At 44.6% G+C, this 23,396-nt stretch overlaps 1 protein-coding gene across 1 annotated transcript in view; it reads left to right on the forward strand.

The window, feature by feature from the left end:
• Window positions 1–6,335: 6,335 nt before the first annotated feature.
• Window positions 6,336–23,396, forward strand: part of ETV5 (ETS variant transcription factor 5) — a 40,946-nt gene continuing 23,885 nt past the window's right edge. The window contains exons 1-6 of the mRNA XM_081192667.1: window positions 6,336–6,441; window positions 8,481–8,624; window positions 8,768–8,855; window positions 8,993–9,040; window positions 9,281–9,331; window positions 22,601–22,730. Coding sequence (XP_081048793.1) covers window positions 8,580–8,624; window positions 8,768–8,855; window positions 8,993–9,040; window positions 9,281–9,331; window positions 22,601–22,730 — 362 coding nt within the window. The 5' untranslated portion in view covers window positions 6,336–6,441; window positions 8,481–8,579. The remainder of the gene's footprint in view (window positions 6,442–8,480; window positions 8,625–8,767; window positions 8,856–8,992; window positions 9,041–9,280; window positions 9,332–22,600; window positions 22,731–23,396) is intronic.

Raw genomic sequence — 23,396 nt, forward strand, 5'->3', positions numbered from 1 at the left:
ACACAAAGCCTCTAAATAGCCCAGCAATTACAGTAGAGCTTGCCTACGAACTGAACCCAGGACCTCCTGAACCCTAAGTGACCATCATGCCCCTTCCTGACCATATATAATAGGTGTTTGTATATGTGTGTGTGTGTGCGTGCGTGCGTGCATGCGTGAAAGACGTGAAAAGACGTGAATTAAAGATAATCCTCGCTAGGAAAAAGATAAAGTAACTCTCTCAGCAAGGAGAAGATGAAACCTTGCAACAAGCTGCTCTGCTTCCTCGTGCAACGCGCCTGTCTGTATGAAACAGCAACTGACGCCAAAGCATGACTTGGAAGCACTCACTGGCCCGGACCCAAGTGTTCTCACAAGTTTAATTACATTGCTATCAGTTGAACAATTCATAGGAGCATGTTAAGATCAGAACAACTCAACGGGTTGTGAATCGGTAGTGTTTTTATAAGCCACTAGAGCAGCCTTTGCCAATGCAGTGCCCTGCAGATGTTTTGGACTACAACTCCCATCAGCCCCTGCCCATCTGCAGGGCACCACGATGGCAAAGGCTGAATCAGTGAGATAGTGCGGAAATGTGTGGAAGTGAAATGGCATGGGTCAGCTGGTGAGGCCCAGACCAAGTTTGACTTCACTTTTTCCTACTGGCTTTGTCCCACTTTTCTGTCCTCTTCTTACTCAGAGCTACTCATGCAAGCCCTCTTTCCTCTTTCCCATGCCACAGTCTGCATCTACTGCCACTGCCTCTACTTCTGTATGAACTTCAGGCCCATGCCACCTCGACTTCCCTTTTCCCTCACACTGTTTCTTTGCTTACTTGCCTGCTGCCGCCATGTGCACCCTATCCTGTATCTCCCTTTTAAGGCTACCTACATTGCCCAACAAACCACCTGTTCCCTTGCCAGGCATAATGGGCGTCCATTCTGAGATGTTCTGTGCCAATGCCTTAGAACCACCCTCCCAGTGTCACTGGGAAAAGTGGCTCTCTCCGGTGGCGGAGAGCAGGCGGGGGCATGGCTGGCATGCCTGGGGGCGTGGCGCCCAGCACGGGCAGGGGGGCAGCCATGATGGCACCCCACCAAGATCGTGCTGCCAGGGACGGTGCGCTTCCCCAGCTCCCCTCTTCCTCCACCAGTGGCTCCCTCCCCACTTCAGAACTGAGTTTAGGGCCCTAGAAGATCTCACATGAGCAAACTGAAATTCAGGCAGTCTGGGGGACCCATTGACTTGCTGACTAGTTGTGCTAGATATATATGCTACCTCCAGGATTAGAGGCACTGCCTTCATGGGCAACCTTTAGCCATCTGTTTGGCTATTGTGGGGAACAGGATGCTGGACTAGACGAGTCCTTCATCAGATCCCGCAGGGTGCTTCTTGTTTTCTTGACCTGTAAGTAAGAATAGGGTCTCCGAGTGGGTGCAGCCCAAAAGCACACTTAGATCAGAAAGAGAAGCTGCTTTGCGTATGGGGGTCTAGTTTAATCCCTGGCATCTCCAAGCATGGGCATAGCCAAGGCGGCAGGCAGCTGTCCCTCCCTAAATCCATCAAAATCCATCAAAATCAATAAAAATCTGAGGTTCTGCCCCCCCAACAAAAATCATGGCTACGCCCATGTCTCCCAAGTCCCAAAGGAGTCCCAAAATGCCAGTCAGTGTAGGAGGGCTAGTGGTCTGACTTGGTTAAAGCAGCTTTCAAGCAAGTAAAGAGGCACAGGGCACTGTAGTTACAATGCAACTCTATGCTTCTTTACTCATAGCGAAGACCGCACTTCATGGCAGGTTAAGTGTGTACACACTGGATTAAACAGATGAGACAAAAGACATTTGAATCGGCAAATAAGTGCGGAAAACTGTTGGCTTGGCAAATGAAAAAAAGACAAAAACTTAATACCATTACGAATTTGGAAGTGGAAGGAAATAATATACAGAATCCAGTGGAAATTAGAAAGTGCTTCCAGAGGTATTTTAAACAATTATATACACAGGAGACGCAGAAAGAAATGGACATTGATAGATTTCTGAAAACTAATGGACTACAAAAAATCTCTCAGGAAAATAAGTTAATGTTGAATTACAAAATAACGGAGCAGGAAGTCGAAGGGGCCATTCAGAACATGCAATTAGGTAAATCCCCAGGACCGGATGGATTGACTTCAAGATACTACAGATCTCTGAAAGAATGGTTAATACAACCTTTAAAGGAAGTCTGTAATGAAATACTGGAAGGGAAAAGGGCACCAGAGTCGTGGAAGGAAGCTTATATTACACTTATACCGAAAACAGAGACTGAAAAGACTCAAGAACTACCGCCCCATATCACTGCTTAATGTGGATTATAAATTTTTTGCAGATATTTTGGCTAAAAGATTTTAAAAGGTGTTAGCAGAAGAAATTCATAAAGTTCAAGTGGGCTTTCTCCCGGGCAGACATTTGTCTGACAATACGAGGAACATAATATCTTAGAAAAACTACAAGTGAAGATTAATACTAAAGCAGTTCTGATATTTGTGGACGCGGAGAAAGCCTTTGACAATATTTATTGGAGTTTTATGAAGAAGAATCTACAGGGGATGGGGGTTGGTCAAGGTTTTGGAAATGGTATAGGTGCAATTTATTCAGAACAAAAGGCTAAATTAATTGTGAATAACGTAGTGACGGAAGAATTTAAGATTGAGAAAGGAACACGACAAGGTTGCCCAATCTCTCCATTGCTTTTTATATCGGTCCTGGAGGTTTTGCTAAATATGATTAGAAGGGACCAATTGGTTAAAGGTATACAAGTGGGAGCTAAACAGTACAAATTGAAAGCATTTGCTGATGATTTGGTATTGACTTTACAGGAGCCAGAATCTAGCACTAAAAGAGTATTGGAATTAATTCAAGAATTTGATGAGGTAGCAGGCTTTAAGTTGAACAAGATGAAAACTAAGGTTTTAGAGAAAAATCTAACTGTGATTGAGAGAGATAAGTTTCAGAAGGAGACAGGATTAACACTGGTTAAGAAAGTAAAATATTTAGGGGTTAACATGACTGCTAAGAACGTGAATTTATTTAAGGATAACTATGAAAAATGTTGGACTGAAGTGAAAAAGGACTTAGAAATATGGTCAAACTTGAAGTTATCACTGTTAGGCCGAATTGCTGTGATAAAAATGAACGTATTGCCAAGGATGCTGTTTTTGTTTCAAACACTGCAAATTTTGGACAAAATGGACTGTTTCAAGAAGTGGCAGAGAGACATCTCTAGATTTGTCTGGCAGGGCAAGAAGCCTCGAATAAAATTTAAGATATTAACTGATGCTAAAGAAAGAGGTGGATTTGCCCTGCCAGACCTTAAACTTTATTATGAATCAGCCGCCTTTTGTTGGCTGAGAGAATGGATGCTTCTTGAAAACACTGATGTGTTGGATTTGGAAGGCTTCAACAATGTATTTGGTTGGCATGCATATCTGTGGTATGATAAGGTTAAAGCACACAAAGCGTTTAAAAACCATATTGTCAGAAATCACTGTTTAATGTCTGGATAAGATATAAGGACTTGCTAGGAAATAAAACCCCAAGATGGCTGTCACTAATGGAAGCAAAGGCTCAGAAAAAACTCAATATGGAGGCCAAATGGCCGAAGTATTGGGAAATTCTGGAACAAGAGGGAGACAGATTAAAACTGCAGAGTTTTGAAAAATTAAAAAACAGAGTGCGAGACTGGCTCCCTTATTATCAAATAATGGAGGCATATACCGTATTTTTCGCTCTATAACACGCACCCGACCATAACACGCACGTAGTTTTTAGAGGAGGAAAATCCGTAGGCATGCCACCCGTAGGCATTTCCTCCATAACACGCACAGACATTTCCTCTTACTTTCTAGGAGGAAAAAAGTGAGTGTTATGGTGCAAAAAATACGGTAATTTGGACAAAAAACTAGGCTTCCAAGTGGAAAAATCAAAATTGGAAACAGAATTGTTAGACCCCAAAGTTAAGAATCTGTCAAGAATGTATAACTTGCTGTTGAAATGGAATACTCAAGATGTAACGGTGAAATCTGCTATGATTAAATGGGCACAAGATGTTGGACATAACATTATGATGGCTGACTGGGAACAGTTATGGACCACAGGTATGAAGTTTACGGCATGTAATGCCTTAAAAGAGAATCTAATGAAAATGATTTACAGGTGGTACATAACACCAGTCAAGCTTGCAAAAATCTACCATTTGCCCGATAATAAATGCTGGAAATGTAATGAGACTGAAGGTACATTCTTTCACCTTTGGTGGACATGCCCAAGGATTAAGAATTTCTGGGAGATGATTTATAATGAAATGAAAAAGGTATTTAAATATACCTTCCTGAAGAAACCAGAGGCCTTTCTCCTGGGCATGGTCGGCCAATTGGTGCCAAAGAAGGATAGAACTTTCTTTATGTATGCTACAACAGCAGCAAGAATACTTATCGCAAAGCATTGGAAGACACAAGATCTACCCACCCGGGAAGAATGGCAGATGAAGCTGATGGACTACATGGAATTGGTGGAAATGACTGGCAGAATCTGAGACCAGGGAGAAGAGTCAGTGGAAGAAGATTGGAAAAAATTCAAAGTATATTTACAGAAATATTGCAAAATTAATGAATGTTAGAAGGATGCTGGAATGAAGCTATATGGCTTTAGCAGAAATGTTATAAAGAATTAAGTAAAAATAGATAGTTAATGGGCCAAAGTGGAAAATTTAAGGTTAGATTGTGTTAAGATAAATTATAGAACAAAAATTGAGAAAGGTGGAAAGGATTTGCTGAAATAGCTAATTGAACTAGAATACAAAAAAGGGAGGTGTGAGGAGGTCGATGAAACAAGTAAATGAAAGATAAAGATACGGAAATATTGGATGTGTTTTTAAATGTTTTTGTTTTTCTTGTTGTTTTGCTGTATTGTTTTTTGTTTTTGTTTTTATTTCTGATGTAATTGTAAGGTATTGTTTTGTTTTGTTTAACTTTTCATTGTTTCTTTCTTCTTTTTTCTGTAACTTTCAAACCTCTAATAAATATCAATTATTATTATTTTTTTTTTAAAAAAAAAGGAGGGCCAGTGGTCTGACTTGGTTAAGGCAGCTTTCAAGCAAGTAAAGAGGCACAGGGCACTGTAGTTACAATGCAACTCTATGCTTCTTTACTCATAGCAAAGACCCCACTTCATGCCAGGTTAAGTGTGTACACACTGGATTGCAGCCTTGAGGCTATTCTAGACGTCCCAGGAAAGACTCGCAGCAGTTTCTGCAGCCCGCACTTCTCTTTTGAGTTAAGCATTACTGGCGCAACCGGAGTGTGGATCTGTCCAGCGACCAAACAGTCTAAGCCTATGCGTGCATGGGCTGAAATGTTAACAGCATGGGGAGGCAAACTAAGGCCCAGGGGCCAGATCCAGCCCAACAGCCTTCTAAATCTGGCCCACGGACGATCTGGGAATCAGCATGTTTTTACATGAATAGAATGTGTCCTTTAATTTAAAATACATCTCTGGGTTATTTGTGGGGCATAGGAATTCGTTCATTATTTTTTCCCAAAATATTATCTGCCCCCCCACAAGGGACAGTGGACCGGCCCCCTGCTGAAAAAGTTTGCTGTCCCCTGGTTAACAAGGCTTTGCACTGTTTGTAACGAAAAATGCCGTCGTTGGATTAATGCCCCAGACGAAAGGCCAGAAGATTTTGTTCCTGACATTTCCCCCTTGCAGCTGAATGAGCAGGGCAGTGCTGGGGGCACGGTGTTTTCCTCACGATGGCCCTGATTTCTGGTGGGGGTGGTAATAAGAATGAAGTTCAGGTGCCAAGATCGAGGGTGACCTGCTATGGCGATTATTTCTTACTCCGGCCGCCGCCGACCTGGCCGGTTGTCGTGAGATGGTCCTGCGTGCGGCCACGAGGCGAAAAAGAAGGCGGCGGCGGCAGGGGACTGTGGGCAGCCAAGGAGCGTTCACTTCGTAACGGAGCTGGCAAAAACAGACTCTCTGCCGCCGAGCTGCGCGTTCCCTTTAAATCCCTCCCTGCGCCTCTGCCTCGCCCTCGGAACGCGACCATTCTTTCTTTTCCTTTTTTTATGAATGAAAACGCTCCTCGAAAAAAGTATGTAAATCAAGGCCGCCTTGATTGGCTATATTTCCCTGGAGGAAAAAAACATTAGGCAGTTCATCGTTGCGAGGAGGCGGGCTTAGAACGCACTGGCTGGGCCGCCGCAGCCATTCAGGACCGGGAGGCGTTGCAACATCCGAGCGCCATTGGGTGCGTGGTAGGGTAAACAAGCTGAGACTGACAACCTCTGGCGGGGCCGTGGGCCAATGGGGACGGGGCGGGGCGGGCTCTGGAGGCCGCTCGGGGGCTCCGGCAGCAGCCCGAGGAAGAACCAGGGCTTCTAGCGACTGCACAGCGGCAGCGCGCTAGTTCTATGGCCAGGTGAGGAGGGGCGAAGGCGACGCAGCCTCCAGGGACTCGGGTCGGGATCGGGGCCGGGGGTCCTGAGCGGTGGGGTGCTGGGAGTTGTGGGATCGGCTGGGCGGCCTGAGGCTGGCGGGGGCGCAGGTGTCCGGGGGTGCAAAGTAATGCGGGGGGGGGGTTGTGTTTGGATAAGCTTGGGATGCCGTGGCTGAGATGGAGGCAGTGATTCGGTCTGCTGGAGCCTGGGGTAAGTAGTGGGGCTTGATCTCAGGTGCGGGAGGGGGCACCTCTGGGGGCTTCAACAGAGTGCCGGGAGGAGAAGCTACGGCGTAGCCTTTCCAAAGGAAGGCTGCACAGCCGCGCCGCCACAGGCTGCAGCAGGCACTGGCTGGGTCGGGAGGTGGTTGCTGGTGGTGGTGATGTGTTTTTTGTGAATGTGGGCGATTTTATGAATGGAGCTGGTTTTGTGTGAATGAAGCCTTGAGTGCGGGGGCGGGGGCTGCGTCTCCTCGCGGCGTTCTGCACAGGACTGTAGGGGTGGGGGCGCCTCTGAAGGCGTTTTGTGAATGGAGCTAGCTGGGAAGTGCGTGCCTTGTTTTTGTGAATGGGGCCCTACGCCGGGGATCTCGTTACACTCTACCTGCTCTTGTTGCTTGCTCTGCCATTCATAAAACTTAAGCCAGATTTGCACACGGGGGAGGGGATGCTAATTGTATTGTTTGGCTGCGTTAAAGGCTTTTCCTAGGGGTACGAGGAGGGGGGGGAGAGGGGAGGCGAATCGCAGCGGCCAGATAGAAAAGCGGATTTAGTACGCGCGACATAATGTTTTTAAAGATGTTGCTTCCAATCGCCGTTTTTGCAAAAAAAAAAATAAAAAAAATGCTCTGAATCGACGGGGCAAGTTCGGAAAGGAAGATAATTGTGTCCGCGGTGATATTTAGGAGCAGTTTGCAACAGTTGGCCAGCTAGGCTAGAAAAAGAAGTTCATAACCGATCTCGCTACCACCACCTTTCTCTCGTCTCTCTCTCCCCCCGCCGCCAACCCCATGTTATGAAACGCACTTACTCAAGGTTTTTTTTTTAAGACCACAGATTCTGTATTTTTGAGAGGAGTTTGTATAAAATACTGCTTCTTTTAAACAGGCCATAAATCTCTCTTGTGTTTAAACTTCACGGTGAATTTACTTTAAGGGATGACTGAAAACTGCCCTTTGCTTAGCAGATTTCTTGAAGATTGTATACGGGCTGTTCCAGAGCAGCAAAAGTTGCATCAGCAGAACAAGGGACCGAGCAGTTTTCCATTTCGCTCTGGGTCTTTATGCCAACCTAACATGGATATTTCTTGCAGTGTGTTTTTAAGCTTTCGAGTAAATTATCCGAGATTTCCTTGGCAATCAAAGGTTTAGATCAGCAAAAAAATAAGCTACTTCAAACAATGCTTGAATGGCTACAGTACTAAGCAGTTTCTGGTAGCATTGAAATCAAGGGATCTTTTCGGTTTGCATTGCTTAGGCGTAAGTTAAAAGAGCATTGGCTCTCTTTGTAACCTAGAGGAGTTGCATGCAGATAATTATCATCTCCAGAAAGCCAAGCTGTTTCACTAACTCCAGTCGACTTTCCTGTGCACTTGTTGCTATTTATATTTTATCTTTCGACCATGTAGGGAGAAAATGTACTCCATGCCATGTGATCTCTGCCTTATAATCCATGCCGTTCTCCCTATGTTTGTTCTTAAGCAGTTGTAATTCGCATTTAGTGATGTCACGACTGTTTCCATAGTAACTCTGTGACATCATGGATTAAAGGTTGGGGCTTTGGTGTGTTGATTTAAAAAGAGCAGCAACTTAATGAATGGATATCATAGCAACTAGCTAGAGGGGGGGTAATACTATAATTTGTCTTCCTCCCTCCCCCATGTTTAATGTGTGTTAACTAAGCACAAAAGATAATCCTCAAAGCTTGCAGAACATGCTCGTGTGCTGTTAGAGATGGTCTCTTCAGGTGCCTTAAAGGCAGAACATTGTCTGATTCCTCTGTCTTTCTCTTCTCCCTTCCAGCCTGAAATCTGCCAGAACTAGATTCTGAAAACTCTTCTCATCCTGGAATTACTCAATGCTAAAAACGTTCGAGGGAATATTAAAGAATTTGCAAGCACAATGGATGGTTTTTATGATCAGCAGGTCCCTTTCATGCTCCCTGGGGTAGGACTTCATTTATTTTAATGTGGTTTTGTTTTCTTATCATGTGATGCCCCCTGCTCCTTTGTACAAAGTTCATGTTACTTCTGCTCTTTTGTGTTTTTGAACGATTGCCCTTCATAGTTACATTTCTTTGCTTCTACCAGAAACCTTGCACAGATGAATGTCGAGGCAGGCCAGTAAATGACAGAAAAAGGAAGTTTCAGGACACTGACTTGGCTCATGATTCTGAAGGTAGCAAAGAATTGCCTCCTTTTTTGTTGTTGATGTTTGAAAAAAGCATCTTTGAAACATCACTATTTTAAGCAGCATGTGTAAAAAGCATGTAAGCAGAAAAAAATACTCCATTTTTTGTTCTTATTTTCTTTCAGAATTGTTTCAGGATCTCAGCCAGTTGCAGGAGGCTTGGTTAGCTGAAGGTAAATCCTTGTTGATATCACAATTCTGTATCCCATTGCGCTTTGATAACCTATTGGCTATGATAATTGGTCGTGCTTGTCATTTCTATGGATTCTTTTTTCTTTTTTTGCTATTTTGTAATGTATGACATTCATATTTATTTTGGCTTGTGAGCTCCTTTGTCTTTAGATAAGGAAATGTAGGGTTTAATTTATTAATTAATTGGTGAAAAAAACCTTGTTTTTTCCCCTTTCTTTTAGCCCAAGTTCCTGATGATGAACAGTTTGTCCCAGATTTCCAGTCCGATAACTGTAAGTCATTCTCTTGTTCATTTGTCTGCCTGCTGTGAAATCTGTAGTGTCATTGCCAGATGTGTGACAGGTTTTAGTTGCTCCCTTGGTTTTTGCTTCTGTTAATTAAATGTAGCTCCAAAATGTATTTTTGCAAGTTTTTTGTCGAATCTGTGGATCTTGACGAGAAGGGAGCAGACAGGAGGTGTGGACACTGACTGTTCTGTTAACGGCACTGCTTTAATTGGCAGACTTAGGATATTTATTTGAGCATCTCTGGGGCTGCCTATTAACCTTGATCTCTGCAGAACCCTTTCAAGCCCCCATGAATACTTCATAATGTAAGAGATATTAAAATCCATTTGACAGCAAGCAGAAGAGCACTCTGTCTCTCCCCAGCCCTGTGCCTTCCAATTCCCTCAATGACTTTTCTGGCTATTATAGCCGCAGCTATAGCGAAGCTGTGAAGGACAAAGCTTGGCTGGTGAAACTTGAGCAGCTTTAGGGAGCGTTCGTCATTGGCAAGCCAGCAGCTCTGAGAAGGCGGCTAGAGAAGCCGTCCCTCTCGCACAGCACCACCCCCAAAACGTTCCCTTACCTGCAGCATCGGAGAGCTCAGCACCTGGGCCTCTGCAGGCAGCAAGCTATTTAGGCATGCATGCTTTCTGTATATTTTTTGATTTGGGGACGTTAGAGGTTAAATAAAAGCAAGATGATGTTCTGGAAAGTGGAAATGTCACTCCGCATCCACTCAGGGTGTGTGTGTGTGTGTGTGTGTGTGTGTGTGTGTGTGTGTGTGTAGCTGTTCCAATTGCCACAGAATTTGAAGGGAAGAAAACATAGCCTGCAGTGGAACGGATTCTTGATTCAAACTCTGTCACAGCATGCAGTGGTGTATCTTGTGCTACAGTAAATGCATGTTAATTATTGCCCTTTGATTACTTTGAAGTAAGTGGGAAGCTTGCCATGAAAGCTTCCTCAGACTGGTTGGTGTGTGTGTGTGTGTGTTTTCTTTCCTCCTCCCTGAGATGAAAGGCAGCCTGGAGTAAGAAATTTTCTCTCTGTGTTGACATTCTAACCCAACCCTTCCAGTTCTCCTGCTCGGAGCAGTATAAACTGCAGCCGGGCTGTGTGGGAGGAGATGTTGTTGGCAGAGACGCGCTCTCTCTCTCAGCAAGCTTTTACGGTTCAGGAGCCTGAAGGATTGTGGGGAAAACAAAATGTCTTCTCCAGAGTTCTGGGCCTCCACAGCAAACCTTTTGTGAGAGGCATTAGGAGTTCTGTTTGGGTTAAGAAGCCTTTTCCTTCTGGCCTGAGCATCCTCTATGTATTCTGTGTTTGTAGTGAGCAGGTCGATGGCAGGAGGGGATTCTCAATGGAAGTTGTTTATATATCAATGAGTAGCTTCCTGCCTGGAATGGATCTAGTAATGCCAAATTTAAATCTTACTGGAACCATGTGTCTGCAGGGGAGACAGGCTTCCCTTCTGACCTGTGTAAGTCTTTCAAGCCACTCAGGCTAGTGAAACCGATTGCCAGGGGTTGGAGAGAGGATTGTTCCCTGTATATAGCAAAAGGGCTAAATTCTGAGCGAAGGTCAGAAGACATATCACTAAAACCTGCTAAAGTTCCCAAAGAGCGAGGGGATCTCCAATATTTACTTTTTAAAAAGGTGGAAAGATAATATGGGGCCCAGAATCTGCAAAGTGAAACTCTGTGGCCTTTGAGAGGCTCAGTAATGGAGTTTGCTGTATAGCACCAGAATAGCTGATTGAATAGATGAATAAAGAGAAATGAACAGGGCATCTTTTGCACTTGAAAGGGTTTCTGGAGCTCTTGCTTAATATGTCATAGATGGATGTATGATGATTCATGGTTTGCATTATTACTGTGGTTTCTGGCACAGAAATCAACTGCTGCATGAGTAACATGCTAATCCTAAACACCCTTAACTTGAGTTCCGTTTAAAATTGGTGCGACTTGGTGCCAAGTAAATGAGTTTAGAATTGGGGCTGTTCAGGAGACAGTTGGTGCTGTTTTGCCTCAAAACGTTTGCTTGGAATGTGTGGTCTTAGAATTAGGACCAGTCCTACGTATTTTAATTTGGATGATGGTGGTGGGTTTTCATTTCTTCTTCTGCTTCCTATTATGTAATTACATGAATGCCTTTACTTGAGTACCCTTGTAGGTGGCACTTAGAAAAGCTAATTCTTTTGCAAGGTCTATAAAAAGCACAATATGTCTGCACACATCTCTGCCTCTGTTCTGACTCTAGTTCTCTAAGAATGGCACTGTGACAAGCTTTAGGTTAAGGTGCCTGTTTCCTATTACTTGTGGGTCTTACTGTCCTATTTTTATTTTTCTGCTATTTCTTCTGCTTTAATGAGGGTCTCTTCCAGATGTTGGGTGGCATCCAATGCTGTCTGCACACTTGCATAATAAGACTTTTGGTTTCTCTTCCCCCCCCCCACGTGCTCCCAAAATCTACTCTGAAGGGTTGGGGGTTGCTAGGGGGAGGAGAGTAAGGAGAAGCCCCACAGCACAAGAGGGTGTCTGCTCACACTACCTTGGATCTCGACCACTGTGTTTTTCAGACAATTGTTAGCGTTTGTTGAGCAGGCTCCAGAAGGCTTTCCTCTATGGTAACGGTTCTGTTTTGGTGAGAGAGACTAATTCCCTTGGCTAGCAAATTACATAAAGGTTAGCGCTCTCTGTGTTTGTGTGTGTCACCTCTGACATCGCCAGTGGACAACTCTCTTCCCTTATCCACACATCCTATCCTGTGACAATTTAAAAATGCTTAGGAGGCTGAGCTTTCCCCTTCTGTGCCCACCAAGCACCTTATTGCTACTTGCTATTTCAGGGGTTTCTTATTGCTCATATTTTTTACATTTTAAAATGTGGACTACTTTGGACAACCGATTGAAAAAGTGAAATGTACAATGAAAAGAACAAAGAAATGAAGAAAACTTCAATTTTTTTTTAAAGGAAAAGTGAGATATATACATGAATTGTAACTTGCCCAGGGATAATATGATGGAGGTGAGGTTAAACGTAGAGTTAATACATAAAACATTGATTAGAATAAATGATCCTCAACCAAAAAAAGGTGCAGGAACACTTGGGTAGCCTCAGCATGGGAACCCAGCCAAGCTGCAGCTCTTCCCCACCCCAGCTATAGCCTGCCATTTTTTCAACTTTTCTTCTTCCTGTGGAGCAGTAAGGGTGTATTTTCTCTTGAAGTAGCCTTCGATAACCCTGTGAAGGTTAAAAGGGTGAACAGTTACAACCTTCTTCCTGTACGTTCCTGATAATGACTTGAATTATTAAACAGGCAACTACTTCCTGCGGCTAAGGATGGGTTAGTGGATAAAGATAAAGGGGCCGAGGGAGACAATGGTATTTCAGAGAGTTGATAACAGTCTTGAAGAGGGATTGCGGTTCCTAATGTATACGCTCGAACTTGTTTTACTGTGCTGCATCTGGACTTGCCTACTATATTTAAGCTCCATTGCGGGTCTTAAGTTAGCCATCACTAACTTAGCCCTTTGTTGTTGTTTAGTCGTGTCCGACTCTTCGTGACCCCATGGACCAGGGCACTCCTGTCTTCCACTGCCTCCCGCAGTTTGGTCAAACTCATGTTTGTAGCTTCGAGAACACTGTCCAACCATCTCGTCCTCTGTCATCCCCTTCTCCTTGTGCCCTCCATCTTTCCCGACATCAGGGTCTTTTCCAGGGAGTCTTCTCTTCAAATGAGGTGGCCAAAGGATCTGTCCTTCCAGTGAGCACTCAGGGGTGATTTCCTTCAGAATGGATAGGTTTGATCTTCCTGCAGTCCATGGAACTCTCAAGAGTCTCCTCCAGCACCATAATAACTTAACCCTATCTTCTATGAATGGGTACTGGCCATGATGGCTTCGTACTACCTCCAGTGTCAAAGAGGCAATATGCCTCTGAATACCAGTTGCTGGGAATCACAAGTGGCAGCGAGGGCTGCTGCGCTCAAAGCTCCCATTGTTTTCTGCGCATTTTGTGACAGGGAATTTCATCAGCGCAAGCAGTTTCTGAGCTCTGGGTGCAGTACTGCGCCGAAGATTTCAGATTAAAACTGCAGAGTGGAAGGAAAGGAGGACCTTTTTCTGCCTCCCCACTTCTAACTATTCTCTGAAGACTGGAGAAGAGATCCTCTTAAGAATATTAGGGTGGGTGGGCAGGGGAAGGACTAGACCATGTGAAGAATGAACATAATGTTTTAGCTGCAATTCATTCATTTTCAGTTTTGTATTCTTGTTATAAAAACCCTTAACCTAGGTTTAAGATGCCCTTTAGCTCCTAGCTTTCATATCTCAGTTTTTAACACTGGCTGTCCTGTGTCCTGCTTGCAGGCTTCCCATAGGTGTCTTCTGGTTAGCCACTCTGAGAACAGGATACTGGACTAGATGGGGCTTTGGCCTGATCCAATGGTGCTCTTTGCATCTTCTTAACTCCCATTGTTTTCAATGGTTCTACTCTTAAATCAGAATTCAAGCTGTTCATCCAGTTAATGACTTTATTTACAAGGTGGCTTACACAAAATCAACACAGCGAAACCTAAGACGAGAGTGAGATGCAACAAAAAACAAATACAGATTACTTTTGGTAAACTGATCTGGATCAGTGTACACCTGCTTAAGGAATGACATACACTTAGGGCAACACCAGCTTGGCATTTGAGCCTTAATCTCCTTGCCTCTTGTCTTTGCAGAACGGATGAGGTCAGAGATCAAGGGGCAAGTTTTTGTATCCTTTCGTATGGGGAATAACATTTAACTTTCGTTCAGAGTCTGCTCATTGAAATTACTGAATGTATGTTTGCCATGGCCATTAATTTTAATGGGGCTACTCTGAGTAAAAATCTGTATAATGCTACTCATACGTCATAGGAAGCAGTTCCCTTCTTAAACAACTTTCAGTTCTCTTGAAAATATTGTTGGTCTCTCAACAATGATCTCTGTGTTGTGACAACATAGCTAAAGAAAGTGCCTAGATTTTTGCTGATCAACTCCTATCTCTTTCATCATGAAGTACCTGTATTTTTAACCACTTCAGTTGGGGTCAATTCACATGAAAGACTATTTTGATAATACACTAGTGCCAAGAATGGGTAGAGAATGTTGAAAACTCAGAATTATGCTTCCTGCACTTCACATTTTCCTTGGTGAAAGCATATAGGTGCGTGTGTGTGTGTGTGTGTGTGTGTGTGTGTGTTTGTTTGTGAGTGAGTGAGTGAGTGAGTGAGAGAGAATTTGAAGAAATTGGGCAATTGTTTTCTGGTTTGCATCACATCTATTTGTAGACACTCTTTATGGGTCAGAAAAAGGGGAAAGAAGAGCAGAGTTCAGAGATAGGTTTAAAATTGAATGAAAAGCCTTGAAGCATAGAGACTTTGTCCCTTGCCCCTTGATCTCTGACCTCGTCAGTTGTGCAAAGACAAGAGGCAAGGAGATTAAGGCTTAAATGCCAGGCTGGTGTTGACCTGAGTGTACGTCATTCCTTGAGAGCAGGTGTACACTGATCCAGATCAATTGGCTTTCCATACCCACAAAGCCACACTGTTACCAAGCAACCAGTTTGTGTGTACAAGTCGCTTAGGAGTTGGGAGCAAGCTGATTCAGTGGGGAAACCAGGTAATGATGGCTGCACACAAGGTCATGGGCAGGTGGTTGGTATCATGCAAGCAAAGATACATCCCTGCATAGAGTCTTAAATAGATATCACCAGCTTTCTAACTGCAGTGTGAGGATTTGAGCACAATGCAGCATTGGCAAAGAGTTTGCGGCCACATACCCTGATATAACCCATGCAGGCGCTACAAACAACACTGAGAAGTCGCTTTCCATAGGGAGGTATCCAACGAACACATCCTGTCAGCGCAAGGGTTTCCATTTGTGCAACATAGCTTCCCCCCCCCCGTACACCCCCAAAATCTGTTCTAGAGGTTTCCCAAGCCCTCCAGAACAGATTTCGGAATGGCGCAGGGTATGCGCAGGGGGAGGAGGGGGGAAGTTCCATTGCGCAAGCGGAAATCCTATGCGCTGACGGGACACGTTAGTTGGCTACTGCCCAAACAGATTAGATAATTTGCCTCCTTTGGGCCACAGGCTTTTGACTCTAGTTCTGTTTTTCCAGCTTATGGATGTGTGTTTCCTCCTCTGAAAAGTGTGCGAGTCATCAGACTCATGGTGAAAATGCATATTTCAGCACAGGCCTCCATCAGGAAAATCACATGGTGCAGCTTTTGCTGCATTGTTTTGCTTGAGAGTATGGATGGGGAATTTCATTCCCATCACCCGCCCCTCAAAAGGATTCCCAGCAACTAGAAAGAAAGCAAATCCAAGGAAAGGAGTATCAGGCCAAGCATTCTCCTTGATGTGCTAGGTTTCTATATGCAGGGAGGTGTCAGGGGGAGACATGCATTCCAACACGTGACCCCGCAAAGAATCTCTAAAGCGGTGCCGTCTAGCAGCACCATGTGACTCTGCTGATGGTGTATTCCAGGCCATTCTATTTGCAAAGTTAGATCTAAGGCAATAGGAGAGAGAGTGACTAATTTTGAAATTTGGACATTCAGGATCAAATGGGACACCTGTCTTCTAAACATCTTTCACCCTCTGAAAGCTTACCTCTCTGAACTGGCAAACTGTACCATGATAACTCCTGGTGAAAGCAGTAGTGTGGTGTCTCTGCTATGGCATCTGTGAATGGGGTAGAGAGCTCCGCTGGCACAAAGCTCTTTGCATGCAAGTTCCTGGCTGATTTCTTGGTGCTGGTTCAGCATCTATTGTCCTGCTTCACTGCCAGTGCACAGATAAACAAGGCAAAAGCCCTTGGCGCCTCCCACCCCAAGCCGCGCTGCATTCCTGACTTCCTCTCTACCTTGGCGTGTTGAGACATAACCTATAGTTGTGCTGCTTGCTTCTTTCTTTCTAGGTTCTAATTATAGTTAATGTATTAGAACAGGGAAATGAGAATGTGTACTTTCTCTGAGGCAGACACACAACACACACACACACACACACACACACACACACATAAATATCTGACTTTGAGGCACTGAGCTCTTCCTCTGAGTGTTGGCATAGGTGTGTGTACCTCAAGTCATCACCCAAGGAAGGCACTTTAGGGATGGGCTGATTCTCTTGTTGCCTGGTAAGGCTTCAGAGGCTGCCGTTGCTAGTACAGTGGTACCTCAGGTTACAGATGCTTCAGGTTACAGACTCCACTAACCCAGAAATAGTACCTCGGGTTAAGAACTTTGCTTCAGGATGAGAACAGAAATCGGGCGGCGGCGGGAGGCCCCATTATCTAAAGTGGTACCTCAGGTTAAGAACAGTTTCAGGTTAAGAATGGACCTCCAGAATGAATTAGGTTCTTAACCCGAGGTACCACTGTACAGTAATGGATTAATATTTAGTGCTTAGGAGTGGTGTGCAAGGAGGGGGGAGAGAGAGATAGTACCTTGGTTTTCAAACAGTTTAGTTCATGAGCAACTTGGAACTCCAACACCGCAAACCCGGAAGTAGGTGTTTCGGTTTGCGAACTTTGCCTCGGAAGCCACGCCTTGGTTTCCGAACGTTTCAGAAGTCGAATGGACGCATTCCGTTCGAAATCCAAGGTACGACTGTATTAAAAGTTTGATTCGCTTAGGATGTTTTTACGTGGAGGTGGTGTTTTGTTCCTTTTCCCCTTTGGCTGCTCAGAAGCAGCATAATGCATGTCTGTCCCTTGCTTGATCAGGATTTCCAGACCTGTCTCAAATGGTCATCTTCAGTGCGGATGCTGCCTGCCTTACTTTGTTTGATGGAATGCACACTTGGATAAGTGACCCAGTGGGCACCTTGCTGTGGATTGAGGGGGGCAGCATCCCATTGAAAACTTGGCAGTTCCAGTAGGCAATGTCTGCACTTGAACCTGTGTCTGGTTTTATCCAGCAGCCCTTTTAAACTGCAACAGTGCTTTTGCTTTCATGGATGGAAGTGGGGAAAGGGAGCTTGTGGTCATCCAGATGTTGTGAGGAGGGACTTCTTTTAGATAAGCAGGATTTCCCTGCATACTGCAGAGGCCTCTTCAGTTTGTGAGGACTCCTTCCAACCCTAGCCCCATCTCCCTTGCTTGCATCCAGAGTTTCCATGCAAGAGACATCCAATGGGGTGGGATGAGAGTGATTTTTCAAGCTGAAATATTGTGTGGGTGGGACATCAAAAGCCAGCCTGTACAGGCAAGTCTTGGCTGGGCTCCTAAAAGAGTTCATATGGGCAAATATCTGTGAGCCTGTGCAGTGAGGGAGTTGGCAGAGGGATGTGCTATTGTACTTTGTTATCCTCTGTCCTGGGAAAGGTGGTATCAGACTTAAAGAAACCAAGCCATGTTTTGAGGTTCAGCACTGCCCACCTTCCTTGGAGCAGGGCGTTTGGCTGTCCAGATGAATGATGGACTCCATCTTCCATCAGCTCCAGACAGCATGGCCAATGGCTGGGAATGATGGGAGTTGGAGTCCAATGACATCTGGAGGGCCATAGGCTCCCCACCTCTGCCGTAAATGGTGGGAGGACCCCTGGAGAGAGAGGGGCCAATAAGAACTCTGCAGGTTGAAACCAAAAACTGGGGCTGTCTGCAGAAGCTAACTGAGAGCCCATGTAACTTGCGTAGGATGTTACATGACTTAAGCAACATGTTACAGCTTCCAAATATCCTTCAAGAGCTGCCCCTTCTTGAACTCAGTATGAAAGTACTTTTTTTCCTAAATTGTATGTGTTTCTTTTTATTTGGCATTATACTAGCAACATCTTTTGTCTTTCCTCCTCCGGGACCCCTATTTACTGCCTTTTTTCCTTTTGTGAGCAGTTTTTGAGCAATTTGCACCATTTTCACAATGCTGTAGTCCTCAAGAAATGCCATTTTTCCTACACTGGGGATAATTAGCCCCTCTCTTAATCCTTCCCATAAATGCAGGGGCTACAGTAGCTGCTAATAGATGGAGCTGAGAGTGAGGGCAGTGTTAGCATTAAGAGGAAATATTCTGTCCACTGGCAGGCAGCCGTTGTTTTGAAGGGAAAAAGTTGATTTTACAAATTATTTTTACTCCCCACCCCTACCCCGGCCAAAGGGCATTTCCGGACCTCACCACAAGTGGGGTTGCACAATCATTTGCAATGAACTCTTTGGAGAGGCTGACTCCCTCCTAGCTATGCAAGGCTGTTTCTGCAGTGTTTGAATTCCTTACATAAACGTTGCCCGCAGCACAAGCTTCTCTGTGCAGGACAGCTGGTCTCTGTTATGATCTTAAGTGTCATTTCCCTTCCCCTGATTGGTAGCGCTCAGCTGTGGGGAGAGAGAGGGGTTTTTTTTGTGAATGGATGGAGTATTCCAAATTGGTTGTGAATGGAGGGTGGTGCCTGCTTGCAGATTCTCTCCCCCTCCCTCAACCTTCTTCTTCAATGAATAACTAAGCCCCATTGTGCTGCTGGCAGAAAAACAACCGCTCAAACAACACAGAGACTGTTGGAAAGAAACATGCTTGTGACTGACAGCTGGAACACCTCCAAAGTGAGTTTCCTGCTGTTTGCTGCTCAGCAAGGCCATGCCTATTAGGAAGTGGGGGTGGGAGAGGACAGAGAGCAAATTATAGGGAGTGGGGGGACGGGGGACACATTAACACTTGAAATGCCAACATACTGCCAGAATGAAAATGTATCAGAAATGCAGCTGCTGGTGGTTTTTTTAAAATAAAAACAAAAACACCAGAGTTTAATGAAATGAGTTGTACTCTTGACTTTTTTGTGTAGCCTTTTCAAACAAGCAAACCTTATCCCTAAAAAAAAAAAAAGCAGCTCAATCCAAGGCACTCTTGGCTCTTCTCTTTTGCCCTCCCGTAGAAAGAAGGATTTGAACAGGTCCAGGGCTTAGCACTAAATGTTCCCTCCCAGATGTGTCCCAACTGCCCCAAAGGAGTGACTGTCTCTGCCCATCTCTGGGAGGCTTTGACAGCACATAGAATGCAGGGAACTGCTAATTGGCGGTGATGGCTGGAAGCTGTCAGACCCAGGCTATCCTCTCTCACGGGCAATGGCTGTGCGCTTAGCCTTTGTGGAGATAATACTCCACTTCCGACTAAGCCAAGCTGTTCTGTTCTGTCACTATTTAGGTACAGAACTCTGACGCACTTGCCTTCTCCTAGAACGTCTTCTTTTAGAAATTAATTAGGCTAAGCATATATTAGTTGGTTTAAAAATTATATATAGTAGAAGAACTCTCTGCTGTGGCATGAGGGCCATCGCCAGCCTTCCCTTCATTTTGAGTTCAGCATTTTGGCATTTTAGAGGGACTGGGTCCTCTGAACTGTTCCCCTCCCTCCCCAGTTTATATACCTTCTGGAGACCACTTGCTCTTTCTAACTCTAATCTGAAATCTGCTTCCCAATTGCAAAGTGGCAGAATGCGTGCAAGTTGGAATGCATCCTCTTTGGCGATTGCAGAAAGAGAATAGGGTATAACTTCCATTTCCCTTTGGAGGATTATTGACTGGTCTAGCCAGGGCAACGTGCAATCTCCCAGCAACTATCCAGTGTGCTCCAAACTGGTCTGTCTTTTTCTTGATGCCCCCACAAAGCATGAGAGAAGGGCCACAGATCAGTGGAAGAGCCCAAGCTTCCAGTACCTAGCATCTTCAGGTAGAGCTGGGACAAAACCCTGGTCTGCTAGATGGACAAATGGCCTGATTCCATATAAGGCAGCTTCCAATGTCCCTATGCTTCATCTGGAGTGAGATATTCCCTTGTGAAGGAAAACCAGGTTTGGTCTCCTTCAGAATACATTCATCCAGATGCTGGAACAAATAACCTGCCATTCTGGGCTTTGTGTTTTCTGCAGCATTGCAGTGAGTAAGCCCCTGCTGTTATCCCTCTGCAGGGGTGGGGAGGAGTATGCTGTAAAAGGCAAGTTCCTCTAGCAGGACAATTATCTGTGGAGTAAAAGGATGGGAGCCAATTAGACTGACAGCTTCCACCAAAACTAATGCTAGGGAAACCAGTGCCTGGAAAACGTGGTGGTGCAATATGGTGTAACAGGAGAAGTGTATTGGGTGAGGTTAAGGAATGAGGCTCTAACCTGCAGGTCTCAAGTGTAGCATAGTGATTGAAAGGCACCTGGGAATAATGGAAATTATAATAGAAGCTCTTAAATAGACACTACTGGCAACTAATGACACTTCTTACGTTAACAGGAGTAGAATGGTAGCTGGTCCACCGGGGTAATTTTGGTATTTCTATATAGAATAGATGATGAGGGGTGGTGTGGTTCCTTCCCCTGCCCCATCCCTAAATATCATGCCACCTTTTGCAACAATATTAGAGGCAATGACCAAATCTTAGAACTCTAGGATATAACACTTTCTTCTGTTATTTGGGGCTCAGGCAGTCAAGCCAAAAGCTTCAAGGGCTTTCCCCCCTGCTGTTGAGATACGTTTTGCTGCAAGCTTTAAAGATCTTGCCAGTTTGGCAGTACATTCCTATATGGGGAGGAGCATGCTGCCGCAGTTGCCCAGATGAACAGATGATGACAGAAGTGATTCTGATGGCACATAATCTTGCTGAAACAGGAATTTGGGACATTCTACACAATTCTGTCTTAAACCTCTGAAAGACCCATTCTAGCTGAGATTAGGGTGTCTGCTTTGTGCCTGTTGGTTAAAAGCTTCCTGTGGAGAAACTACATTCATGCAGCTTTTGCACAAGTTTGGTACTGCCTTGTGTAGCAACATGGAATGCAAATAATGCTGTCAACATGATGTTCTGCGTGCTTCAGAGATGAGAATGTACCTCTTAAAATGAGGGATCTGATGAAAAGACCAACTTAGCCAGTGACCAAATGCAGACATTTGTTGGATTCAGCACTGTGTATTTTTAGAACCAGTTAAGCTGAGAGTTGCTGTGACCCTTGTTGAGGCAAGGTGTTTTTTCTAACAAGGTCGTTCCCTGCTTTGTAATTTATCACCCGGCATTGGCATAGCTGCAGCCCTTGCATCCTCGGAAGTGGACTTCTGTTGCCAAGTCTTGTTTAGGCAGTATAGCGATGTGAAGGATGCATCCCTCTCAAAGGGACATTGGAATGCTAGGAGAGCAAGATTGAATGATCCAATTACAAGCCTAGTTCCCTTATTTCTCTCCATGGAAGCTCAGGACAGGTACTTGCCCAAATTAGCCACATCCCTTGACATTTTTCGATAGCATTTATTTTTGTTGTGTTGGCATAAAATGAGGTGGAAGACACAGAGGAGTTGTGTTGCACTCAGAGTGATCCTAGAAATCCTTATGTGTGAGACAAGAACAGTTGGTGTGATATGCAAGTACTGGAACTCATTGGTGTGGAATCATTTTTGCCTTACAGCTCTGTATTTCAAGCACAATGTTTTTCTCAAGCTGTATTCCATGGAGGTTCAGTGGAGTTCCATAAAATGCAGCTTGTGTACCATTAACCATATTTCCCTGCAATACGCAGCTTGCAGCCAAGGGCTGAGTTTGTTTCAGAGGCACCTGAGGACATGCCCTAGGCCTAGAATATGCCCCAGAATTCCCTGCAACATGCATGATTACTGCTGGAAAGGAAGGGTGGTTAAACTCCATGGTTCTAACAGAATCCTATTCAAGATGTAGAAATCTGCCCATGTTTATGGTACCAAACATGTACCACCATATTCTCAGTTCCTCTGTGTATACAATCTGGTATCCTGAGTTCTCTTCATGTTCTGTTCATGCTATCTTGGAATATGCCAGAAAGTGGAGGTTTGGTTCTTGAGAATGAGAAGTTGTAAAAGCCATGCAGAAACAAGTGTTCTGTGACAATTACCACCCCCACGTTCTCATTCATACCCTCCTTTTCCCCACCCTAAAATGCTCTTGCTGCTGCCAGCAGTTAATCTTTTGCTGCTGTCATGCAATGCCTGCTGTATCCAAGTCTAGCAATGGGGGTTTCTGCCATTCACACAGCCTCCATAGTTCTGACACGTTGCTGTGGAAGTCTAAATGTGCACCTCTCCAAGGACAAGTAACTCTCCTTAAGGCAAGGAGAGAGCTGTGCATGCATGCTCATCACTGTGTAGTGCTGTGACACTAGTATGCACAACTTTAGCTCTGGGGCAGTGAGCAATGTCTGGTTGCATGTTTTTGGTTATTCAAATCCATGGGAATACGGTTAAGTGCTAAATTACATGATTGATTGGTCTGTTTGTTTTTCTTCCACTTTTAATTTTTATTCAGTGGTACTTCATGGACCGCCCCCAGCTAAGATCAAGAGGGAACTCCACAGCCCTTCTTCTGAGCTGTCTACCTGTAGCCACGAACAGGTGCTCTGTGCTAATTATGGAGAAAAGTGCCTCTACAACTATTGGTAGGTTGGATGAATGAATGGTGCACAGCTTAAGATGCCTTTGGATGGCTTGGGGAAGCATGGAACCTGAACTGGGTTTAGTTACAATTTGCCTCAGTTATGCTGATAAAAACATTAAGAACCACTTAGTTGGGAGCTGAGCTTGGTAGGCAAAGTTGGGACCATCAGGGAAGCAGAAACCAACTTAGATTTGCATTCCATTTCTAGGAAACCAAATACATGCCCATGTTGTAGTGCTAGTTATTACTCAGTATTCAGATGATTTGACTAATGGGCAGAAAGTTTAGACTCCACTCTCCAAATCCTTCTTGTGGTTAACCACATCCCTTGGCAGTAGGTCACACATCCAAAGAGCATCATATGTGCTAGTGTGCATGGTACCTGTGATCTTCTAAACTTAAGATATTCAGGAAGCTTCTTCAGCTATAAAGCAAATGACAGTCTTAACATTTACTGCTATCAGGGCTGAGTTACACCAGGCCCTTTCTCGTGTATCAAAAATCTTCAAATAGCAGTGGGGAGGGACACATAGTAGATTGCTTGTGTCTTATCTGTACATGCAATCTCTCTGAAGCAGACATGCGTGGCTTTTGCACACAAGTGTACAATAGGTATATACTCCATCTTACACTCATGTAGGTGGGAAAGCCACATTTGAAGCAGCCT

The sequence above is a fragment of the Podarcis bocagei genome (genome assembly GCF_964188305.1).
Source record: "Podarcis bocagei genome assembly, chromosome: 4".
In the NCBI taxonomy this organism is placed as follows: Eukaryota; Metazoa; Chordata; class Lepidosauria; order Squamata; family Lacertidae; genus Podarcis; species Podarcis bocagei.